This window comes from Phalangium opilio, unplaced genomic scaffold (genome assembly GCF_054372755.1).
Source record: "Phalangium opilio isolate 3A_F unplaced genomic scaffold, DU_Popi_V2 ptg000113l_1, whole genome shotgun sequence".
Taxonomy (NCBI): domain Eukaryota; kingdom Metazoa; phylum Arthropoda; class Arachnida; order Opiliones; family Phalangiidae; genus Phalangium; species Phalangium opilio.
In genome coordinates, this window is record NW_028324209.1 from 2,163,679 (window position 1) to 2,184,491 (window position 20,813).

A 20,813-nucleotide genomic window follows, 5' to 3' on the forward strand; every position below is an offset into this window, starting at 1 on the left:
CTTTTTCTTTTTTTAAGGTATATCTACTTTTAAACAAAACTGATATTTTTTATGTTTATAATATTTTTTTTTACGCTTTTGTTATGGTATAAGTTATGGCATGGGGGGAGGGGGGGGGTAACTTTTATATTTATATATATATTTTTTTGTCCTTCGATGGGTTTTATGTTTATCTACAAGTTTATAAAGTATAATATAACTTCATTTATATGCGGGAAAATAGTTTCGTCATACATTTTTAAAGGGATAACGAAACAAAATAAGTACACGCGCTATATAGTGACGTATTAAACTCATAATCACGTGATTGGTTTTATGTTAAACGACGAAAGTTTCATTAAAATCCCAAAAACACTTTCTTTTTTAACTTTTTCTAAACCCAATATCAAAGTAGTATATTTGCTTTTTTTTCGAAATGAATTTTTCGACATAATCACAGGTAATACTGCTTTCGGTATGTATCATGAGTCAATATTCATCGTCATTGTTGGTTTTTTTTGGCACCATCATGTACTTTTTCGAGTATCATGAGAGGATAACACCGTCTTTTAATTAAAACTTAATCACCCAAATTAAATTCTTAATACGACGTTTAAATCAAATTTTTTAGTAGAAAGCAGTTTATGTGCAATATGGCGTTTTATGGTGTATCTTAATAGAGTTTAACTATATTTGGATAATTTGCCATATAAGAGTTTTTTTTTTTAATATTAAAGTTCGATAAAACTTTTAGTATCTAAATCTAAAAGTTGGTTTTGTTTTGTTAGTTCACGTCTTAGATTCAGTTCAATTCAATTTGTTGGAAAAGGAGATCAATACCTACCCCAGACGATAAAAAATATAGTATAGCGTTATTTATGCCCCATTAATTAAGGGAAGTTGGTCAAAATTGTATAATTACGTCACAGGGCCCGCCATTTCTAAAGTATTACGTCATTACGTCAGAGACAATCTAAATAAAATCTAACCTCTGATAGCACAAATCGCTTATAAGTATATAAACACTTATGTTTGTACGCTTTAGTTTGTTAGTAGCAAAATGACGTCACAGTTGTTAGTTTTTACTCACTCCAAAATTTCGGCAACTAACGCCTCACCAGGGTTGAGATTAAGTCGATTGAATCTCTCGTGGTTTATCGAAGTTCCGGTTGACAGTTTGACTTGGGCTTCGTGGAACTCACCCGATAAGTCCATTTCGCGCACAGAATCGCCCAGATTGACGCACACCACGACGCGAGGATGACGCGGGTAGAAACGTTCCAGAGCTATCAGTCCGTCAGTGTTGTAAAGAAGGTTATGGTTCATACGACGTGGCCAATGAGACGCGTTGACGGCGTTAGACGCTCCTGGTGTCACGGGGAAACGGTTGGCGATCAGCGGGTACGATTTGTTTCGGAGTCGTATGAAAGAAGAGAGGTCATCGAGATCGGTGGTTAGATTGTTGACGTTGTTGGATCGGAAGTCCGGGTGAATAGGGAGCCACGGTTGTGATTCTTTCTTTGTAAAGTTGCCGTTTGGGTTATTCGACCATTGCATCGGACACAGCTGACCGCTTCGAAAAACCTGATGGGTATACACGATGATGGGTTTGTACGTAACTTTAAAGTGACTTACAAAGCCTAACGGCGATAGGAAAATTAAAGTGCATGATAGTACGTAACAAATCTGAGCAATCAAACTTTACTCTCAATTGACAAGAACTTAATAAACGCCAAGCCACGCTTTTTCTTGACCCTACACTCGTCAATGTCAAATTTCGTTCGCCACTATCCCTTTAACTAATCCGGGAAAAAATCTGGTCCTCTCTTGGGAACGGTAGAATGGTACTTACTTTCTGAGTGACTTCGTCGAACGAATCTTGTAACTGTATCTCATCACCGTAGTAGATGGTTGCAGTCCCGGGCATAGAGAGAAGTAAGAAGAGGGCGGCCATGTTGTAACCCGGGATCATCCGTGAAGCCAAGCGGAACGTCTCCGAGCTCCCGACGTTCCAATTGATGCGCGGGAAGGTGGTCAAGCGCGACGTCCAATCTTCGGCCGCTCGAAGACGGGTTTCAACATCCGACGTGGCGTTAATGGTCAAATCCAACGGAACGTCCACTAAATCGAAGATTTCGGCCAATGCCGGTAACAGCAAACTATCGCGGTTCCTCAGAGACTCGAAGAAACTCATGGAACACATCAAAAGCCTTTGGGTGCAACCCCTAAGAGGAGAAGGAAATAAAAAAAAATAAAAAAAAATCGAGAACGTAAATTACGTTTACTTTCCTAACTCCCGTTTATCTAAAGTTTATTAACTAGAAGCAATGATAGGGTTTTGCCTGGTTTTTCTTTGTAATGGGTTTCATAACTTTGCGGTTAACATACTTCGGAGATTAGGATGGAATATACGCTTGAATGAACACTCCCAGGATAAAATCAGTTCGGGGGGAGGGATTTCCGTATTTCCGTGGGTTTCTATATATATACATACACATCGGAACTAAACTAATCTAGATTCCTGTTCCTTTCGATTTGACCCATCGTTAATTTTCAAAAATATATATCACCTTAGGAATGCTTAGCTCGGAACAAACTTACGGGGAAAAATTGAATTTTTGATCTCTCGGTAGTACTTACTTGCCATTCTCTCGGCTAAAATGATCGGCTATATGCCGCCATTGGCTGAGCACCGTCAATAATTCGCGATCATCGCCGACTTTCATTCGTTCCAAGTGTTTGAAATAAAAACCATCAACCCCTTTATGAAACCAGAACCGGAAAATGTTGGCCATTTCACGCTGAACTTCGCGATTCGTCCAATTAAGAAAGATTTGGCTTCCGAATATGCGTTGAGGAAGTTCCAAGTCGATGACGTCAACCTTACCAATGGGAGGGTAGAATTCGTCCTAAAAGAGAAAGAGAATAAACTCGCGTCATACTCCCTTTTAGAATACTCTTTTAAAGAAAGGTTTAAATTTCAAAAGCTGGTCCAATCGAAACGCGTGTAATTATTAGTGCAGCGTCTATTGTAACGACCCCATAGAGATTAAAACCTTAATATGAAACGGGTATAATTCCTTTATCTATCTTACTTTGAAACACAACACAATTGTTAACAATTAATTTTGAATAGGGCCCCGAAACAATAGGGATTAAAAGGGACAAGAGGGGAGTAAGGGACACGAGTCCTTTCGATATAAAAGCTTTCGTATAGACGTACAAATAACAGCGGCGGGAGATTTTCTATTGGAAACGTTGGTACCATTCTAAGGCTTCAATTAATTATGTTTTACAAAGCAATACCGTTAGGCTTAGCTAGTTCAATCCCAGTTTACTCTTGAAATAATAGTACTTGTACCATAGACTTGAAAAAAGGTACGTTAGACTTAGCTATTCAAAGTGTCACTAAATGCTAAGTTAGATTTAGCTATTTAAAGTATCACTAAATACAAGTTAGACTTAGTCATTCAAAGTGTCCCTAAATACTAAGTTAGGCTTATCTAATTCCAAGCGCCACTTATGTCTACATTAGGCTTGTCTATTACCAAGCGTCACTTTAGTCCACATTAGGCTTATCTATAACCAAGCGTTACTTAATTCTACATTAGTCTTAACTAATCAAAATGCCGATAAATCGTACGTTAGGCCTTCGCTTTTATTTGAACCAGAATTTCCATATAAATCACAATACGTTAGGCTTAACTATTCCAATCTCAGTTTACTATAAAAACAAAGGCTTAACAATTTCAATCCTGTCTGCAATGCGTATTCCTTGAACATACCCCGAAAGAGTTCGAGGCATTATTGGTTCTTGAATCTAAGAGAGTAATAACGCTTTCGGTTTAAAGAACAATGGATGTACCCCAGCTCGTTAAATACCGTGTTCCCCAAGCTATCTAACTGCCAAGGCCCAAAAATACTACCAGGAATTGAGGTTTTCCCTTTGTTTAAAATTATCCATTACAATTTATGTTCCGTTGGAGTGGGGTATCTAACGTTTAGTGGTCTTAAGCTAGATTCCCACTCGACGGAAAACACGACGGAAACCCGGCAGAAAGGGGTTCGACCGAAAAATCTTTACGCCGAGCCCGACGGAATTTCCGTTCAGTCGGGCGTAAGTTGTGTTCTATTTTTTCGGTCGTGTTCGGCGTTACGCCGGGGTTTCAGCCAATGAAATTATCCCAATGAAAACGTCATAAATTTCAAGAGCGCAGGCATACGCGAGATCGACTGATAGCCGCCATTTTTTGTGGTTGACCAAGGCTTATCGGAAACATACCACCATGAAAGAAAAATTAAATTAACGGAAGTAAAAAGAGATAAGATGTTAATAAGGAAGACTTTACTGAGGAGGTTAGAAAATATCCCTTCTTGTACGATCTAAGCGACAAGGGGACAAAGATACCAATTAAGAGTGTGAAATAGATGCTGTAGAAACAACTCCAATTTGTCACGTGACCCAAAAAGATCTACCGCCAAACTGAAAATTCAGTCGTAGTGTGAACGGTCTACCGCCGGACGCCGGCGTAAGTTAAAATTTCTACCGTTGGCTGTGTGATTTCCGTCGGTTTTTTTCGGTCAAGTGGGAATCTAGCTTTAGTTGGTTGAACTAGAAGGAGACGTAAAAATCCTTAAAAGGAAACTAGGAAAGGAATCGTATAATCTAAAGGATGTATGGGAATTGCTTTCAGGAAAGGAGAATGTATGGAACGCCCATGGAATAAAAATAAAGACGAAAATCTGGTTCGTTGGTCTACAGTTTGTCCAATGGTCTAGGCACTAGATGTAATAAAACGGAATACACGAGGCTAGAATTTGGTTTAAAGACGTCATTACCCATATCTCTTACTCCCTGCATTTAACTCTTATTGAATCCATAACAATGGACGAAGAGCTTTTCTCGGAATTTTTTGCTTAAAGAGTCGAAGTAACAGAAAATGGTCTGGGTACATGTTTTTCTCTGGTGAAGTTTTACGCTCTTCTAAAAGTACTGGGTTATTATGTCCCTTAAAGCTTAAGTATAGTGTTTTATTTTATGTTATAGGGAATCTGAAACAGAAAGGAAGGTTTTAGGTATTACAAAGACAATAATAGGGGAATATGTCATAAAAAAACTCATAAAGGTTATATACAACTTTGAGCTAAAATAGTTTTTAATTAATTTTCAAACTGTGTCACACTTTTACCCACTACCCAGGGCTAGTTTTCTGAGTTTACAGAAATTATTAAGTTGTTTACTGGAACAGCTAATGTTTCTTACCTCTATAAGCGAGTAAATCAATTAAAATAAAAACAATTTTAATCCAAAAGTAAAAGTAAATCGGCAGGAAACATATGGCTAGTATATTGATAAACCCTTGGGACACCTTGTTCCAATTATAACTATGTTTATTTTTAATTAAGAACCTAGCTCAATTAATGCCTTTTAGGCTTAAAAAAAAATAGACCTATTCTTCCTCATAATTTTTTATAAGCCATAAAATACCCTGGACAAAAATATATCAAACCCCAAAGCATTATCTCTATTTTTATAGACCAACTGAAAATGGCGGGAAAAAAATAATAAGCAGTTTCTGCACTTTGAAATCCTTCATCCTCTCCCGCCAAATTCGTTCATATTACAAAGATATATAATAATATTGGAAAAAATTGGAAAATCAAGCTCGGAAGGGCCCTTACATTCTCTTTCCCTCTCTCTCTCTTCCCCAAATTGATCATTTAAGAGATGGGCCCCCAAACTATTTATTACCCGTTTTGGGGGTTTTAAGGGGGTAGAAAACTATCCGTTACCCCTTCCACGGTACTGGTTGGAAAGATGAGCGCCCAGGGGCCACACCCCTCGGACCCCCTTTGAGTAAAATAAGATGAAGAACGTAGAAAAGAGAAAAAGAATGAAGAAAAAGTATCTCGAAAATCGATGGAAAGGAATTTTCCAACTATTTTCTTATTTTTGTTTGGGAGGATGAAAGTTACAGTAGGAGGATGGAGAAGCCTTCGTTTCAAGTGAAAAATACAGTACAGTTTAAGGTGAGGGTCATATTAATCTTGTCATAGTTATGCCTAAATTACGAATTGAATATTTAAACTGGGACGAAGTAGGGTTCATCCCACTATGAAATTTTTATGGATTTACGCCTAAATTCCACTGTTTAACTTTCCTCTTTATTGAACTTCCGTGTTGAAATTCCACGGGACTCTTTGAAGCAATCTTGAAAGGGGTTTATTTCGTAAAGGAATGTAAAGTTTTTCGTGGAGAAATTAAGGTTGAAAGAAAGTTTAGGCCTAGATGATATTTCGTTCCAATTCTTTGTTTTGTATGATGCGTCTACATTCCGATTTTCTCGGGCCAGCTTTGCCGCAAAGCTTCGCGAAAAAGTAATAAAAAAACATTTTATATCAGCGGGAATTGAAGAAAAAAAATTTAATACCGAGGTTCGGGGCGGAACTTAACGTTTTTTTGATGGACTATATCTACTTTTCATTTTTTACTTTCAAACAGACTAGATAGTGGTGTATATTAAAGGGAAATAGAAATTTACAACTTTTATTTATGCAAATATACCCAATTGCTCTTCAAAAGTAGGTCAGATTAGATTACACTTGTTTTGAAACGAAAATTTAAGCCTAAAATTGCAAAAGTTTTGAAATTTAATTATGGTAAAATGAGATTGTTGCGAGGCTTAGCAAAATTTGGCCTATTTTCTACCAGTAATTTACAAATTCCAACATATAATCATCAATTTATAAAATTTCATTAATACATTAACAAAGCATAGTTACTATATAAACCTGCATTTTAGGCCTAAATTAGCAAGTAGGTCTATTTTTATCCACTTATCTACATTTAAATACATTTAGGCCTAAATTAACAAGGCTTAGTAAAATTTGGCTTGGGTTTATATTGGGCGAGATCAATCACCCACTCGCTTAAGCCTAAATCCTTAAGATTAGGCTTAGCGTCTCTGCGCGCGCTGCCCAATATGATAAACGATCCATTCTCCCTTTTCACATTATCTCACCGCAAAGTCCATTTTCAAAATTAAATTTCGCAACACGTAAATAATCTACATTAACAAACAATACCTCGCGGTGATTAAACGAAAACACCCTCCCCAAAACCATTTTTAAAAGGGAGTTAAACTTAAACCTAAAAACGAGGTCGCTAGCTAGTCCCTTAATTTGCGTAAACCAAAAATTATCATTTTGGTCACAGATTTTGAAAAAAAAAGAAAAAAAAGAACGAAAATGATCCCGGCCAACATTTAGAAAAGCCGTTTTCTAGGATCAAGAACTAAATAAACGGGGCTAGACATTCGGTATAATGTTTACAGCAGGTGGCAAGGCTAAATCCTAATAATCCATACGCATTACGCAGATGAAAATTAGGAGTATAGAACAGTACACTCCAGCTGAAATGAATTCCTACTAGAACGATCCATTTTAACGACGTTTAAAACGCGAAAGCATTAAGCCACAACGTACTTTGCTTACCAGAAGCACGAAATAGCATAAAATAAACGGGGAAATAATTAGCAGATGAGATGGTTGAGATGTAATTAAATTTTAGGTTTACAGTAAAAAGAAAGGGGTCGCGATAATTAATTTCAGTACTTTGTTTTTAAGCGCAATATCCAAAAAATATATAAATATTGTTGTTCCCAAAGATCTATTTGAGTATAAGAAGAAATAAAATAGTTTAGAATAGAAATTCCTATCGACACAACCATTCAATCTGGTAAACGGTTTTGAAAACCGAGAATTACAGTGTCTATGGTGCTATCTCCATATATGAAAATGGTAAAATTTAAATATCCGCAACCAAAAAGAGCTTTAGTTATAGTATCACGAAGGAAGCTGGGGTTCCATTCGTAACAACATCAAATGAAATTAAAGCCATTTAATGACTTTATTCGTTTCGAGAGAAGTTCAAACACCCATTCCTAAAAGCTATCAAGGTTCCGTCTTGCCACTTTGGGACGTACGTGTTACAGTCCCGAAAAACAAATGCATAAACGAACGGGGAAAATGCCAAACGAAAGGTGCACACCAAAGGGTTCAGAAACAGAGTGCTTCAATAGATAAGAGAATCGAGTTTGTATCGCCCGCCCCGTCCCTCCCCGATGCCCTGTATGCTAATTAGGTTCAAGGTGTTGGTTTGTTTTGGGGGAAAATGAGGGTGTGAGAGAGGAAAATCGGACTTAACTCTTTGCCACGCTCAGATGCGGTTCCTATACGATATACGCAACAGAAATTTGCAATACAATAAAGATATCCTTGCAAATATATACGATATATACACATTGGGTCGAGTTCACACATCACAAAGCAAGAATATTTTTGACATATTAAAAGTTAGGCTTTGCATGAGAAAAATTATATCCCTTGCTTTCAATTTCAGGTAGACTACAGAATATTGACCATTTGAATGGAAGATATAGGCCTTGATACCTTTTTCTTCAATTCAAACATAAGTTCATAAGATATGTTCCATATATTTAGTTTCTCTGGTGAGGCGCTGTCAAAGGCTTAGTACAGTCTAAATCGGAAGATGGATGCAGTGGACTGCAAAACCACGTGTAGTCAATTCTCGCGTCGTTCTCGAACTAGCTCTCAGTAAGTCTCTAGCATTACGAACTATATGAAGTGGCATACTTATGGAACATATCTTATTCAAATAAGAGGTATTTACTAACATTCCTTGATAAATTTCACGAAACAATCAGAACAGAACTTTTCAAAGAACGCGGACAAACTTTCCCTGTCGTATTGTTGGGAAAGGGTTAAAGAATATACCACCACTTTCACTCATTCCTTAGTCGGTTTGCCTCGGTATTTATCGATTGCCAACGTTAGGGATGCTGGTACCGTACCGTATACCATTTCCATCTCTCTCCAAGGCCCGCTCTCATCCTAAAACCTCTCCGATTCCGTGCCATCGCTAGCCTCCTATAAGTATACGTTCTAAATCGCGTTAAAGACGTCGGTCCTGCACCCTAGATGCTCACGGTGGAATGATTCGCGCCGTCTTCGAGTAAATTAATCAGAAGTTATTACCACCAATAAGGTTAGGCAATTACATACGAGATCTTATCGAATCGAGAATGGCATACTCTGTTAGCTTCAGTTTAATCTATTTCGGGGAACATCTAGGCTTGAAGAGAGTACAATGTGAATTCCTGACTAGAAAGCGCGAGCTTCCTAAGAGGATGAATACTAGGAGGAAGTTGGGTCATCGAGCCAACACGGAATAATTTACGGGGAGGAGTTTGAGTTTCGCCTCCACCCTCTTAGGCTCTTAGGGAATAGTGGGACTCTTACCAGGGACAGACCAAAAGAGAAAATAAAATTAATAGAGAAACCTCGCGAACGGTCCTAGTACGATAATTGTTTTAAATAATTACGTTCCTATCTTTGGGCTTTGCTGCGTGGACCTCCCGAAGTATTACTGAAGTATACTTCATTAATTTCGGGAGGGAGTTATTAGACGTTTCCGGTTTACATATCTGGGAGCGCCAGATGCGAAGGAGAAAAATGGATTATTTCAAAATTTTATTTTGTGTCGCGTATATTTCGAGTAGGTTACTAAGTAACCGATTATGGATGTGGAAAATTCCACTCCCGGACTAAATAGTCTACAGGATGACAGTTCTAACTTAATTACGCGACTCAATTTGGAGGGAAAATAACGCGGGAGTAGACGAATTTATCTTTGTCAGATTAGGCTTAGTATATATTTTCCAATATTTCAGAAGACTGAATTTAATTTAACGCGGGTTTTCGGGGACTTGGTCTAGATCGGGTGCGGATATACAATGGTATGTTAAAACAATGTCGAAGTACTCACGTAAGATTCCGTAGTGTTAATGTAGAAGCCTTCGTATTCTGGGAAATTATTGAGCAACCAATGAGCGGCCCACGTGTGTTGATCGCTGGTGACCGTGGGGTTGATGTCGAGAACGACGCGAATTCCGCGCCGGTGCAATTCACGCACGACGCGCTCGAAATGTTCAATGCGCCCCAAGTGAGGGTCGACATTTTGAAAGTCAATGACGTGCTCGTACTCGAGCGGGTAGTCAAGCGCGCTGAAGATCGAGTTGAAACGGACCGCACTCACGCCCAAGCTCTCGATGTACTCGAGCCTTTGAAGCACCCCATTCATGTCTCCGAAACCATCTCCATCCGTATCCTGGGAGCAATAAAGGTTTAGGCTTAGGTTTACGTAATCAAAAGGTCGAAAATCTTACCTGGAAAGAAGCTGGAAATATCTCGTACATAACGACACCTTTCCACCAGTCTTTTCTGGACACGCAATCGTTCTTGACAGTGAGCAACAGTCCCAGTACCACGCACACCATTGCGAAGAGAGAGCCGCAAAAAACGACCAAGAAAAATAGACGAATCGCTGGCCAGTTCCAGTGGACAAAGGCCACTTCCAACGGCCGAAAAAATACGGGCACGTGTGCAGTTCTCATGGAATTAAACGCGAAAGGGCTGGGTGGGCACGCGCACAAGCGCGGCTGTTGAACAATCTTGATGTCGCATTGGTCCTTGTCAAGTAATCTCGTAGAACAACCGGGTTCCGTTCCGCCATATTCACTCTCTGTCGATGAACTCTTAGAGACCGCCGAGACAATCCCACCATTCGGACCACCGTTAGCCAGTTCGTCCGTTAAGGTTGGCGTGGTCAAACCTACTAGGCTGATGGTGGAGGGAGGTGAGCGTAAGAGTTCGTAAGTGTTCATCGGGGTCGCTTCGAACAGGGCGAGACCGTTGGAAAGTCCAGCCACCGTAGCCGGTGTTGTACCAATTTGTTGGACCATCCCGGTGGATGTTTCTAATTCCGGGGAGCAATCGTCGAAAAGCAGTTGGTTAGTGTCCACCATCTCTACTAGGCTTCGAGGGTCTCATTCAGGACAGATTGAAAGGCTTACCGCCAGCCTGAAAGTCAAAAAATAGTTCTCTTTTATCTCCAGGGGAATCGGTACTCGACTTAGGTTGGAAATTTTTACGAAAAATAATAATTCCGAAACGCATTTAATCTCGAATCTCTAAGGATCTACTAGCCCTACATTTCAAATGTTGCCAAGGCCTAAAGCATTCCAACTTTAACTAATTAAATCATTGCGAAATGTGAAGACACGTTCTAATTAATAGTCCATCCTTCTTTTTCTAAGAGTGGAATTTCCTAACAGATTTCTCCAGACTAAACTAGAGAATCCCCAGACCTCTGTCTTCATTCGAAACGAAAAAGACAAAACATTAAAGTCCAAATTTAATCTACGAATCCGGTAGAAAATCTCCGTAGGGGTTTCAAATAGATTTATTGTGTCAAAGGTTAGAGAAAATTGAATCTAATATGAAGTAAATAAACTGAGGTATAAACTGAAATATAACATTCGCCAAGTTATGATCTTTTATTATCACAACGAACTAATTTAAATTATTGAGCGTCCCTTCAAAATAAGGATCGAAAAGCGCCTTAAATTAATCGATATTTTTGATTAATAGAGGAGGATTAAAATACCCTGAATATACAAATTTTCAAAGATATATTCGCGCTTATATTTAATTAATTAGAGTTTGTTTCATAAATAATTAATTTGCAATATAATATACAATTCTAGGCAAACATCACGTGAATAATCTCACCACAAAAGAGCCGGGGCTTAAGTCGCTTAACTCGCAACAAGGTTATTATTATTATATGTATAATATGACCCGCTTGAAATGAACTACGACCTTTAAATGTTGATTAAGTGTTTAAACAAAGCGAACTTAACCCAAATTTGAAAGCATTATTACGCCAGATACCTAGATAGATCATGACTCAATCGTTAAGGGAAGCACTCGAGGATTGCCTCTGTCACGTGATCGGGTTAATGCTTCTATACGCTCTAATGAGGTTTCCTGAAGCGAGATTTTAAATTATCCTGTTTAAATCGCATTAAAGGTGACCTACTAAATTTAAATCGTTAATTCTAAAGCTTATACCTTTGAGTTTTGAGTTAGACTTTGAATTTAAAACAAATTAACAAACCAAGCCCTACCTTACACCCAATTTAAAGGAAAGTTAGTGCTTAGCCTTTAGTTTAGATTCCCCTAACTTTAGAAGCATCCCTAAAATTTATTTTAACTGCCAAACACTTTTGTGTTTATCAACAAAAAATTTTTTCATTCTTCGCACACAGTTCCTTCCAACTTCGTAATAACTCTTTCAAATCATTTGTCAAAAAAATTTAGCCAATAACACGACGTCAAAAATACCCAAGACACTTTTCGATCAAGAATTTGAAATTCGTCAACCATCAGGGGAGTTACTAAAGCAGCTCCAGTTCCTAAAGGCCAGTCATTGTACTCAAAGCGCCAAATGACACAAAATTTTTATGAGATAGGGTACAGAGGGGGGCAAAGGGGGTAACAAAAAACAAATCACTTCCATTACTGAATATTTTCCCTCCCACCGGTGCGCCTAAAAATGGTCCCTAATAGAAGCGAATCAATCATCTTATTTTACGCGAACTAAGCCTAATTATCCCCTTACATGTATGAAGGATAAAAAGACGGCAACTAAAACTCCGACTACAGTATCAGCTATAGGACGTAGATGAGATGGGGAGCAGGTTCAAGAGAGAGGGGTTGAAAGAGGCTGCGTTCGAATTCATTCAGGGTGCTGAAAGAAATAGGCCTTATTCAAAGTCGCTCGTGACTTTGAACGAAACCCGGGGCATATACGTCCTGTAGGCACGTGCATTCGTACCCCGTTTCTAATATTCGATATCATGATACTCCCATCTCATGCATGCACACATCAGTTTTGTCTCTAATAAGCTGCCGCAAATTGATTTAATAAGGTCGGGCCTTGGTCTCCACGGTTTCGCCCTACCAGGAAAGCCCCCTCGTATCCTGTTAGCTAAGCCTAAAACTTGGTACCAAGGCTTGCCTGGGAAAGGCCTTCCCATACCTCTTGTCTCTCGATCCACGTTACCCTAACCAACGTAGCCGACCCATTAATCTTCATGATTGCAATTTAGGATTTTGCGGTGTCTTTTAACGTATCTGTCAACGGTTATAGAGAATTTACAAGGAGCTAGTGCATAGGTGGGAGTACAGAGAAAATTAAGGGTTCTTACTGGTCGACGCCAGGGGGTTGGGGAGCTGTGCGAAAGGCTTTCAATTTAGCTTAAATTGCACACACTCATGGTTCTACTGTCTACTACATTACCAAAGATATGCCCTTGAGCTAATTTAAAATGGATAGATTACTCCGAATGAATGGTGATGAAATTAGAATGTTTACCGTTCTGATTTGTTAGTGGAGTGTCTCAGAGTTTAGTCAGTGCACCGTAATGCTGAATAAACATAAATATAATCCTCCAATCGATATTGGCCCAAATCCATTCCTGTTTTGGACAGGATGTTTATCTCCATAGTTTATCAATGCCAATTATGCGAAACAGTGTTTCAATTTAATAGGCCAAAATAGGTCAAACCGTTCATCAAATATCTGTAAGTCTATAGAATAACGCTGGAATAGTTTGCCTAAAGCCTTGGTGAAGCTCTAAACCGCACCGCGTTGCTTAGGATGGGTCGACTCGGCCCCGAAGCGTATTCCAAGAATTTGTGGATAACTTTAGGCCTATCTAACTCCCATATTCTAAACACCGAAATCTATAGATGAGAGAAATTGACAAAGTTACAACCTAAATATCTACTAAAGCATCTCTGTTATCTAACTCGTGATAATGGTTCGAATCTAAAATCTCAAATTGAAATCGTGGAGGTTTGAAACACAGTGGTAAGCCTGTGATCCCTGTAAAACATCTATATAAATTGATATAACCAAGGCTTAAATTCTGAAATCCCTGTAATCCAAGTCTCCATGTTTTCAATTTGAGCTTGGTTCGACCCATAACGTCGGAAAGCTTTACGATTTTGGGCCCTACGGGTTCGCAGGCTCGTTAAGCGCGGAATTATTAATAGATGCTGTTATTAACAAAGATAGTAATCGAGGTGTTCGGCCACTATTAAATACCTAATTAATCCTCACGATATATAGGTATTTTACAGCTATTATAAACCATAACCTTTCAGGCCTCGCGAGCTAGTAGCAACGATGTATACGTAACATCTTGGGAAAACTCAATTGTTGTTGTAAAGTAGATTTGGAACAGATGTTTAGTGTTTGGATGGATTATAGATAGCCAATCTTTAGGGAATATAATTTTCATTAGGCTTAAGGGCAAAGGGTTATTAAAGTTTATGTTTACAAACCACCGGGAGAGCCCACGTTAGGGTTAAACGACTTTTAAGTCGAACCAAAGTTGGAAAATTTAATTGCCGCGAAAGTTTTAACTAATTTACATATCCTTGAGCGTAAAAACGAACTATAACCTTTAATATCAAACTTGGTCTTCACGGGGGAAAGGCTTAACAATAGATACTTAAGTTAATAAACAAACAACAAGTAACAAACAAAGAATAAGTTGTTGTTAAAGTTATAACTAATTCACATATCCTTTGGCCTGAAAACTCCAAATAAACCTTAACCGTCAATAACATACCCGACTAAGTGAGAATTCCACAACCTAACTACTATGAAAAAAATTTCGCGCAAGCCTAAACAAAACGGTAAACAAACCAACCTTTAAGGTACAAAAAGAATGTCGTAGAAATTGAAAGAAAATCTCCCCGAAGACTAACTCTAAACCGTTATCCTTGGGCTTAGAGTGACGACCAGAGAAAGACATTTCTCTTGACTGTACACACTAGCTATAAAACTAACCCTGAATCTCTCTAAATAATCCATTCCAGAAAGATGGTTGCTAGGTTTAAGTCTGAGACAAAACTGTGGGTCCCTGAAAATAAAAATAAAACCCATCCCAAAGCAGCTCCAAGTGGGACCACTTTAAGAATAGCACGAAAAACCCCAAAATCCTTAAAAACCTAAAAAAAGATGCATTGTTGCCTGTTATCGCCCATTCCCGCCAATTCCCGTTTTACCACACTCCAAAGCACATGTTGGTTTTATATAAAATTGTCCGCGTGCTTGGATCATCATACCGTGGTAAATTTCCAACGATCCCATTTTCAAAGTACAACAGGTAGAAACTCTCCGCCCTTAATGTTTCAAACACGCCATTATGGCATACTCTTCGTTGTAAATCGTTCCTGGGATCGTATGGAACTTGCTAAAGGTTTATACTTCCTTAAAAAGAGGATGAAGGTTACGCGAAAGAACTAGGAGTAGGAGGAGTTGGTTGGAGAATAAAAAAAAATCTGCCAAAAACAGAGGGTCATCATTTATCTCAGCGTGCTTGCTAGGTCGCTGGAGCGAGGGAACGAAGTCTTTCCTCAGCTTACTGTAAAAGCACACTGAGGAAACTGCGTACCGCCGCTGGTATGAAAGGTTATGACCTAGGCTTACTTGTAATGGTTTTAATAGGATAATGAAACGACTCTAATCAGTCACGTGAGTTTCTAGCGATATGATTAGTCGAAACTTTGTCCCGGAAGCTAATAATGAAAACCAAAACCAAGGCTTACGTCGTGCACTATCATAAATACCTCCATTAACCTAATTAAGCCTTCTTTTAAGCTCTAAGATTAATGCTAAGCCTAATACCGTAACAACTGTCCACGCGGTAAAAGCAAAACTATTTTTAAGGCGTTAAGGCTAGTTTTCACTGGGCAAAAACGCGGCGCAAAGCGGCGCAAAATATTTTTAATTTGGCGGAAAGTTGGCGACGTTTCCGCGACAGGTTTTCACTAAGGACGTTTTCCGGCGTTTTGTATTTCGCGGATTTATTTAGCGCATGCGCATCTAGCGCTAAAGAAGACTTACGTCAAAGGGCAAAGGACAAACAAAATGGACGCGGTTGAGGTTGACACCGGGGATTATATTCTGGCATTTATTCAACTAGTTAATGCGATTTTGGCTTTTAATTTGTGGAGAAATTACTCCAAAACGGTTTATGAAAGAAGGTTTTGGGTAAGAGGAATATTTTTGAAACGAGAGGAGAAGGGCTATTTTCGACATTTAATTCAAGAAATGAGGGATGGAGACAGCGAGAAACATTACATGTAATAAGCCTTTGCAATTTGGTATCTATGTTTCTATGTATGTACATAATCAATATGTATATTGTTTCAATGTAGGTTTTTTCGCATGACGAAAGAGCAATTTGACTTTATATTAAGTTTGATCAGGGACAAAATCTCGAAGAAAACGACTAATTTCAGAAAACCAATATGCGCTGAAGAGAGATTAGCACTTTGTTTGAGGTAATTATTGAATGTCATATAGCTTCGAAATGCTTGCATTGATATATTACATGTCTAGAAGACTGCAACCTGACCCCCCCCCCCATTAAAGCTAATAATATTTAACCTAGACTAGTCTAATTCAGCCTGACGTAACTCCATGATTTCTATGAGGTCAGGTCGCAGTCTTTCTTAGTAAATGTGTAGGGCTATAGTTAACTCTATTGTCTCATCAGATATTTAGCTAGTGGAGACACTCAGGTATCCCTCTGTTTTGGATTCCGGATTAGTAAAACGGCCATATCTAACATAATCCGTGAAACGTGTGAAGCCATTTGGGAAGCTATGTCACATATCTACGTGAAGATGCCTCAAAACCCCGTTGAATGGGCAGAAATTAGTAAAGGATTTTATGAGGAATGGGATTTGCCCCATTGCTGTGGTTCTATCGATGGCAAACATGTTTACATACAGTGTCCTGCAAATTCAGGATCAAAATATTATAACTACAAGAAAAGTTTCAGCGTCATTTTAATGGCCATGTGTGACGCCCATTATCGTTTTACAATGGTTGACATTGGGAGTTATGGTAGTGAAAGTGATGGTGGTATCTTTACATCTTCAGTCTTTGGAGCTAAAGTGAAACATAACCGTTTACCACTACCACACCCCCGCTCTTTGCCTAATTCAAACATAAAATTTCCATATTATTTCATCGGCGACGAGGCTTTTCCGCAACTACCAAATCTAATGCGTCCCTATTCTACATCAAAGGGAGTTACAATGACTCAACGAATTTTTAACTATCGGCTCTCTCGTGCTAGGAGAGTAATTGAGAACACTTTTGGTATTATGGCAGCCCAGTGGGGTATTTACCAAAAAACCATAAAAGCCAATCCAGAAAATGTAGATAGGATCATCAAAGCAACAGTGTGTCTCCATAACTACCTAATCACTGATGAGTTAGGTAAATCTAAGCACCAACGCAGATACAACCCTGTAGAATTAGCTGATTTTGAAGATGACACTGGAGAACTCACAGAAAATGGACTCTGGAGAAATCTTCTTCAAGGAGATGGTGCAATCAGGGATCTAGTAGAACACCGAAGGCCAAATCAAAGAAGTCAGATAGCGCAAGTACTGAAGGACAGATTAGCCGGCTATCTATCCAATGAAGGTGCTATTGACAAACAAATACCTCAAGTAACTAGGATGTAAATAAATGAGCGAAGGACATTCAAAAACAATTTATAACTATGTTCTTTAATGACATTAAATTGTTAACAAATAAAATATTTAGTTTTCATCTTCTATTTCGAAGAAACATGTTTCAATTTTGTATCTCATCTTACGTTGCTGATCAGCCTTCAGTCTTTTAAATCTGTGCATGCAACTTTGAAAGTAATGGAACGTTTCATCCTTTTCACACTCTTTCTCTTCTGTTCTTTCCAATTTTTTGGGCACCAGTTTATTAAAATTTGAAGTAGCAGCCTCAAGCATGTTCATCATTTTAGTTTCAATTTCATCCTTCCTGCGCTTGCGATGAGATGGAAGTGGATTGCGGTCTTCAGGTTTGGTGTCACCAGCTATAGCCACCTGAGGTTCTTCAATGGATTTACAGCTTTTAGCAGAATCTTCATTTTGTTTACTTTGTTCCGATGCATTTGAAGTTTCTTTAATTATTTCATCATCTTTTCCCAAATCTACTTCATCATCACTCATGTTTTCGTAATGCGTTTGATTGGTGACAGTCTTTAAGAAACCACTGTTAAGGTACATAGTTAGATTACTTTGTTATATCAAGAAGGGATGGATGTGGGAGGAACTTGTATAATTTTTCTTTGTTAACATCATAATAGCCATAGCCCTGGGTGCTTACTGAAGTACCCACCCACTACTCCGACACATATCCTAGCATTGGGGGCTATGGGACTTAGTTACATATTTTATTACGGTTATTCAAAAGTGAACCTAACCTTGGCGGTGTAAACTGAGTACTTTTGAAAAGTTCATCTGCTGTTTTAGAGGTGTCCTCAGCTTGCGACTCATCTTCGCGACCCAGTGAATTCTCTACAGACTCCTTTGCCGTTGTATTTTCCATATTATTGAAAGTTCTACAATTAGATGGGTAAATCTTTCAATAATTCACTGAGTGCTGAAATAACATGGAACATACTGTCGGTGGGATACTGTTCTGCTTAGGAATCCATCAAGGATTTTATATTTCTTCCACGTAGGAACAATAATGTCATCCAAACCGGCTCCGCTCCTCATCTCTGTAGTCCTTTTCTCTTTTAAATATCTGTCCCGGATACTTTTCCATTTCTTTGAGGCCTCTGAGCCTAAACAAATTAGAAACCACGTACTATAGAAAGAGTGCTTAGGTATTAATGTTTACATTTAATTCACCTGATATACCGAACATAGCCCCAATAGCTTTCCATCTGTTATCTTTCATATCGTTGTTTTTGAAACAACGATTCGCTTTGTCATATAAAAAGGGATGGTCACGAACTTCATCAATAAATTGTTCTTGTTCTTTATCTGTCATCTTCTTTGATTTCGGCGGCATTTTAAACAATCAGTGGACAGCGACTCTTCCCAGTCTGACGTTTCTCGCCAAGGCCCAACGACATAATAAAGTGCGCGAAAATAGATAGCGCGAGACTACGTTAAAGCGCCACCACGAGACCGTCAGTGATTGGCTACCACTTCGCGTTTTTTTTAAATAACGGCGGAAAGATAGAACTTCAATTCCGTGTATTTCCACGTAAAATCGCTAGCTTTCCGAATTATTTTACGTAAAATATTTTTACGCAAACTGCGCGGAAAGCCTTTTCCGCCGCGTTTTTGCCCAGTGAAAACTAGCCTTTAGTAAGTTTCTCACGAGTGTACACGCGGAAAATTGAAATGACACCAGAGATATATTTTTATTCTGAGAAATACACGGACCATCCTTCGTTCATACGTCCTAAATCGGACTATCTGCAAAGTTCTAACGCTTCTCTAAGCTTTTCCCCGATAAAGAAGATTACTCTCTAATACCAGACAGGAACTGAAACTATAACAGAAACGGAAGGTTCTTAAGAACCAAAGGAACGTGTATATATATATATATACGCTTCCAGGAGCATGCAGGGCAAATAAGACGCGTACAGCGAAATCCGCTGACCATTTCTTGTATAAAAGCTTTGAAAGTTCATCCCATCAGACGCTCCTAACGACATCAAAGAGAAACGCCACCAAACTATGGCTTTCTTCCTACTGAAAACTAGGTTTGCAATGAATTTTGGCAAAGTTAAACATCGAAATCGATTGGAAGCGAAACAGAAGGCTATGATTTTCGTATGGTTCAATCGACTGAGGTGTGGGTCAGAGGTCATGAACTTTTCAAAGATGCTCAGTCTTTTGACAGCGCAATAGTGAAGAACGTTCAAATACAGGCGAACCATAAGTTGATAAATTTGAAATTAAAAGGTGATGAATATTACAAAGCTGTTGATTTTTTGGCATAAGTTAGTTTAAACATTCGAATATAAGTGAACCATAAGTTCATTAATTTAAGGTTTAGAGGTCTGAATCTTTAAGAGGTGATGAATCTTTAACATCGCAATAGTGAACCTGTTTCGAATGTCCTTTAGTTCTAGAAATTTTTTCCACAGAACTTTCAATGAAAAATAAAAAAAAAAACCTCACACTTTCTCGTCTATAAAAGAATCCACTATCAGAAGGACACAAGTTCAAATCTCTCCCATCCTGCTTAGTCACTATACCCCCTAGATTTAAAGCGAAACCTCCCTTTCCGATAAAAGGATTCGACATAGTCTCGATTGCCTTTATATTATCCAATCGGGGCCGACGACCGACTTCATCCTTCTCTTCATCTTCCTCCACCTCCTTCCGTCTGCACTTTCGCTAAGCCTAACTTCCTTGTGAGCTAGGCCTAACCCTAACACTAGAGGCCTTAATGGGATTTTCATTTCGTGGCGGCGGCCAGAGACTTGTACATCCAGTAGAAGTAACACAATCGTTAGACGTTTAGAACAAAAGGATCGAGTGAGGAAGGGAGAAAAAAAAAGCTTTAAAAACGGAGTAAAGCCAAGATACCGCAGTACGAACATCTTTTAGAAAAAAAAAACACGAGAGAAAGTACACCAGGTCCAATTGACCAGCCATATTGAACATGGCTGTACTATGGTACCAAATTACAGTTTAAAAACGTGTACCATCGATGGAACTGAATTTATTGCACTCTGTGATTTGGAGCCATGGATCTTGGTGATAAGAAAACTGGTTGCTTTGAGAGGGGAGATGATTATTCTAATATATCAATGTCATTTTAAATTTCACAGTACTGCTTAAATCAACAGGATATAAATGAGATGTATTCCCCTACGCTCTCTGAGCGAGTCAAAAAATTACCGCTTTGCTGGTCCTCTTTTATAATTACATAGTCATTGGTGAAAGTGACTCTTCCTTTTCGCAAATTACTTATATTTAATTGGTCTATAGATGCTAAAGCCCCATAACGCCAGAGCTTAGTCATCTAAACGGGGTTGTTTCTTGGGCCG

At 38.7% G+C, this 20,813-nt stretch overlaps 2 protein-coding genes across 11 annotated transcripts in view; both read right to left on the bottom strand.

The window, feature by feature from the left end:
• Positions 1-118: 118 nt before the first annotated feature.
• The window catches only part of LOC149623273 (maltase A2-like), a 103,296-nt gene continuing 82,601 nt past the window's right edge, over positions 119-20,813 (bottom strand). For 8 of the 10 annotated variants that reach the window (XM_089852705.1, XM_089852708.1, XM_089852710.1 and 5 more), the window contains 5 exons: positions 10,227-10,920; positions 9,827-10,168; positions 2,620-2,888; positions 1,832-2,204; positions 119-1,563 (listed from right to left, as the gene is read on the bottom strand). In XM_089852705.1, the coding sequence (XP_089708831.1) occupies positions 1,066-1,563; positions 1,832-2,204; positions 2,620-2,888; positions 9,827-10,168; positions 10,227-10,865 (2,121 nt within the window). In that variant the 5' untranslated portion in view covers positions 10,866-10,920 and the 3' untranslated portion in view covers positions 119-1,065. Of the gene's footprint in view, positions 1,564-1,831; positions 2,205-2,619; positions 2,889-9,826; positions 10,169-10,226; positions 10,921-12,943; positions 13,039-13,112; positions 13,223-13,279; positions 14,163-20,813 lie in introns of those variants that run through there. The other 2 variants (XM_089852712.1, XM_089852714.1) reach the window with 2 other exon arrangements.
• LOC149623274 (uncharacterized) lies at positions 17,479-19,065 on the bottom strand. The gene is made up of 4 exons (XM_089852423.1): positions 18,652-19,065; positions 18,419-18,584; positions 18,219-18,356; positions 17,479-18,007 (listed from the first exon to the last, which is right to left on the bottom strand). The coding sequence occupies exons 1-4, from the start codon at positions 18,812-18,814 to the stop codon at positions 17,539-17,541; spliced, it is 936 nt and encodes a 311-aa protein (XP_089708549.1). The 5' UTR covers positions 18,815-19,065; the 3' UTR covers positions 17,479-17,538.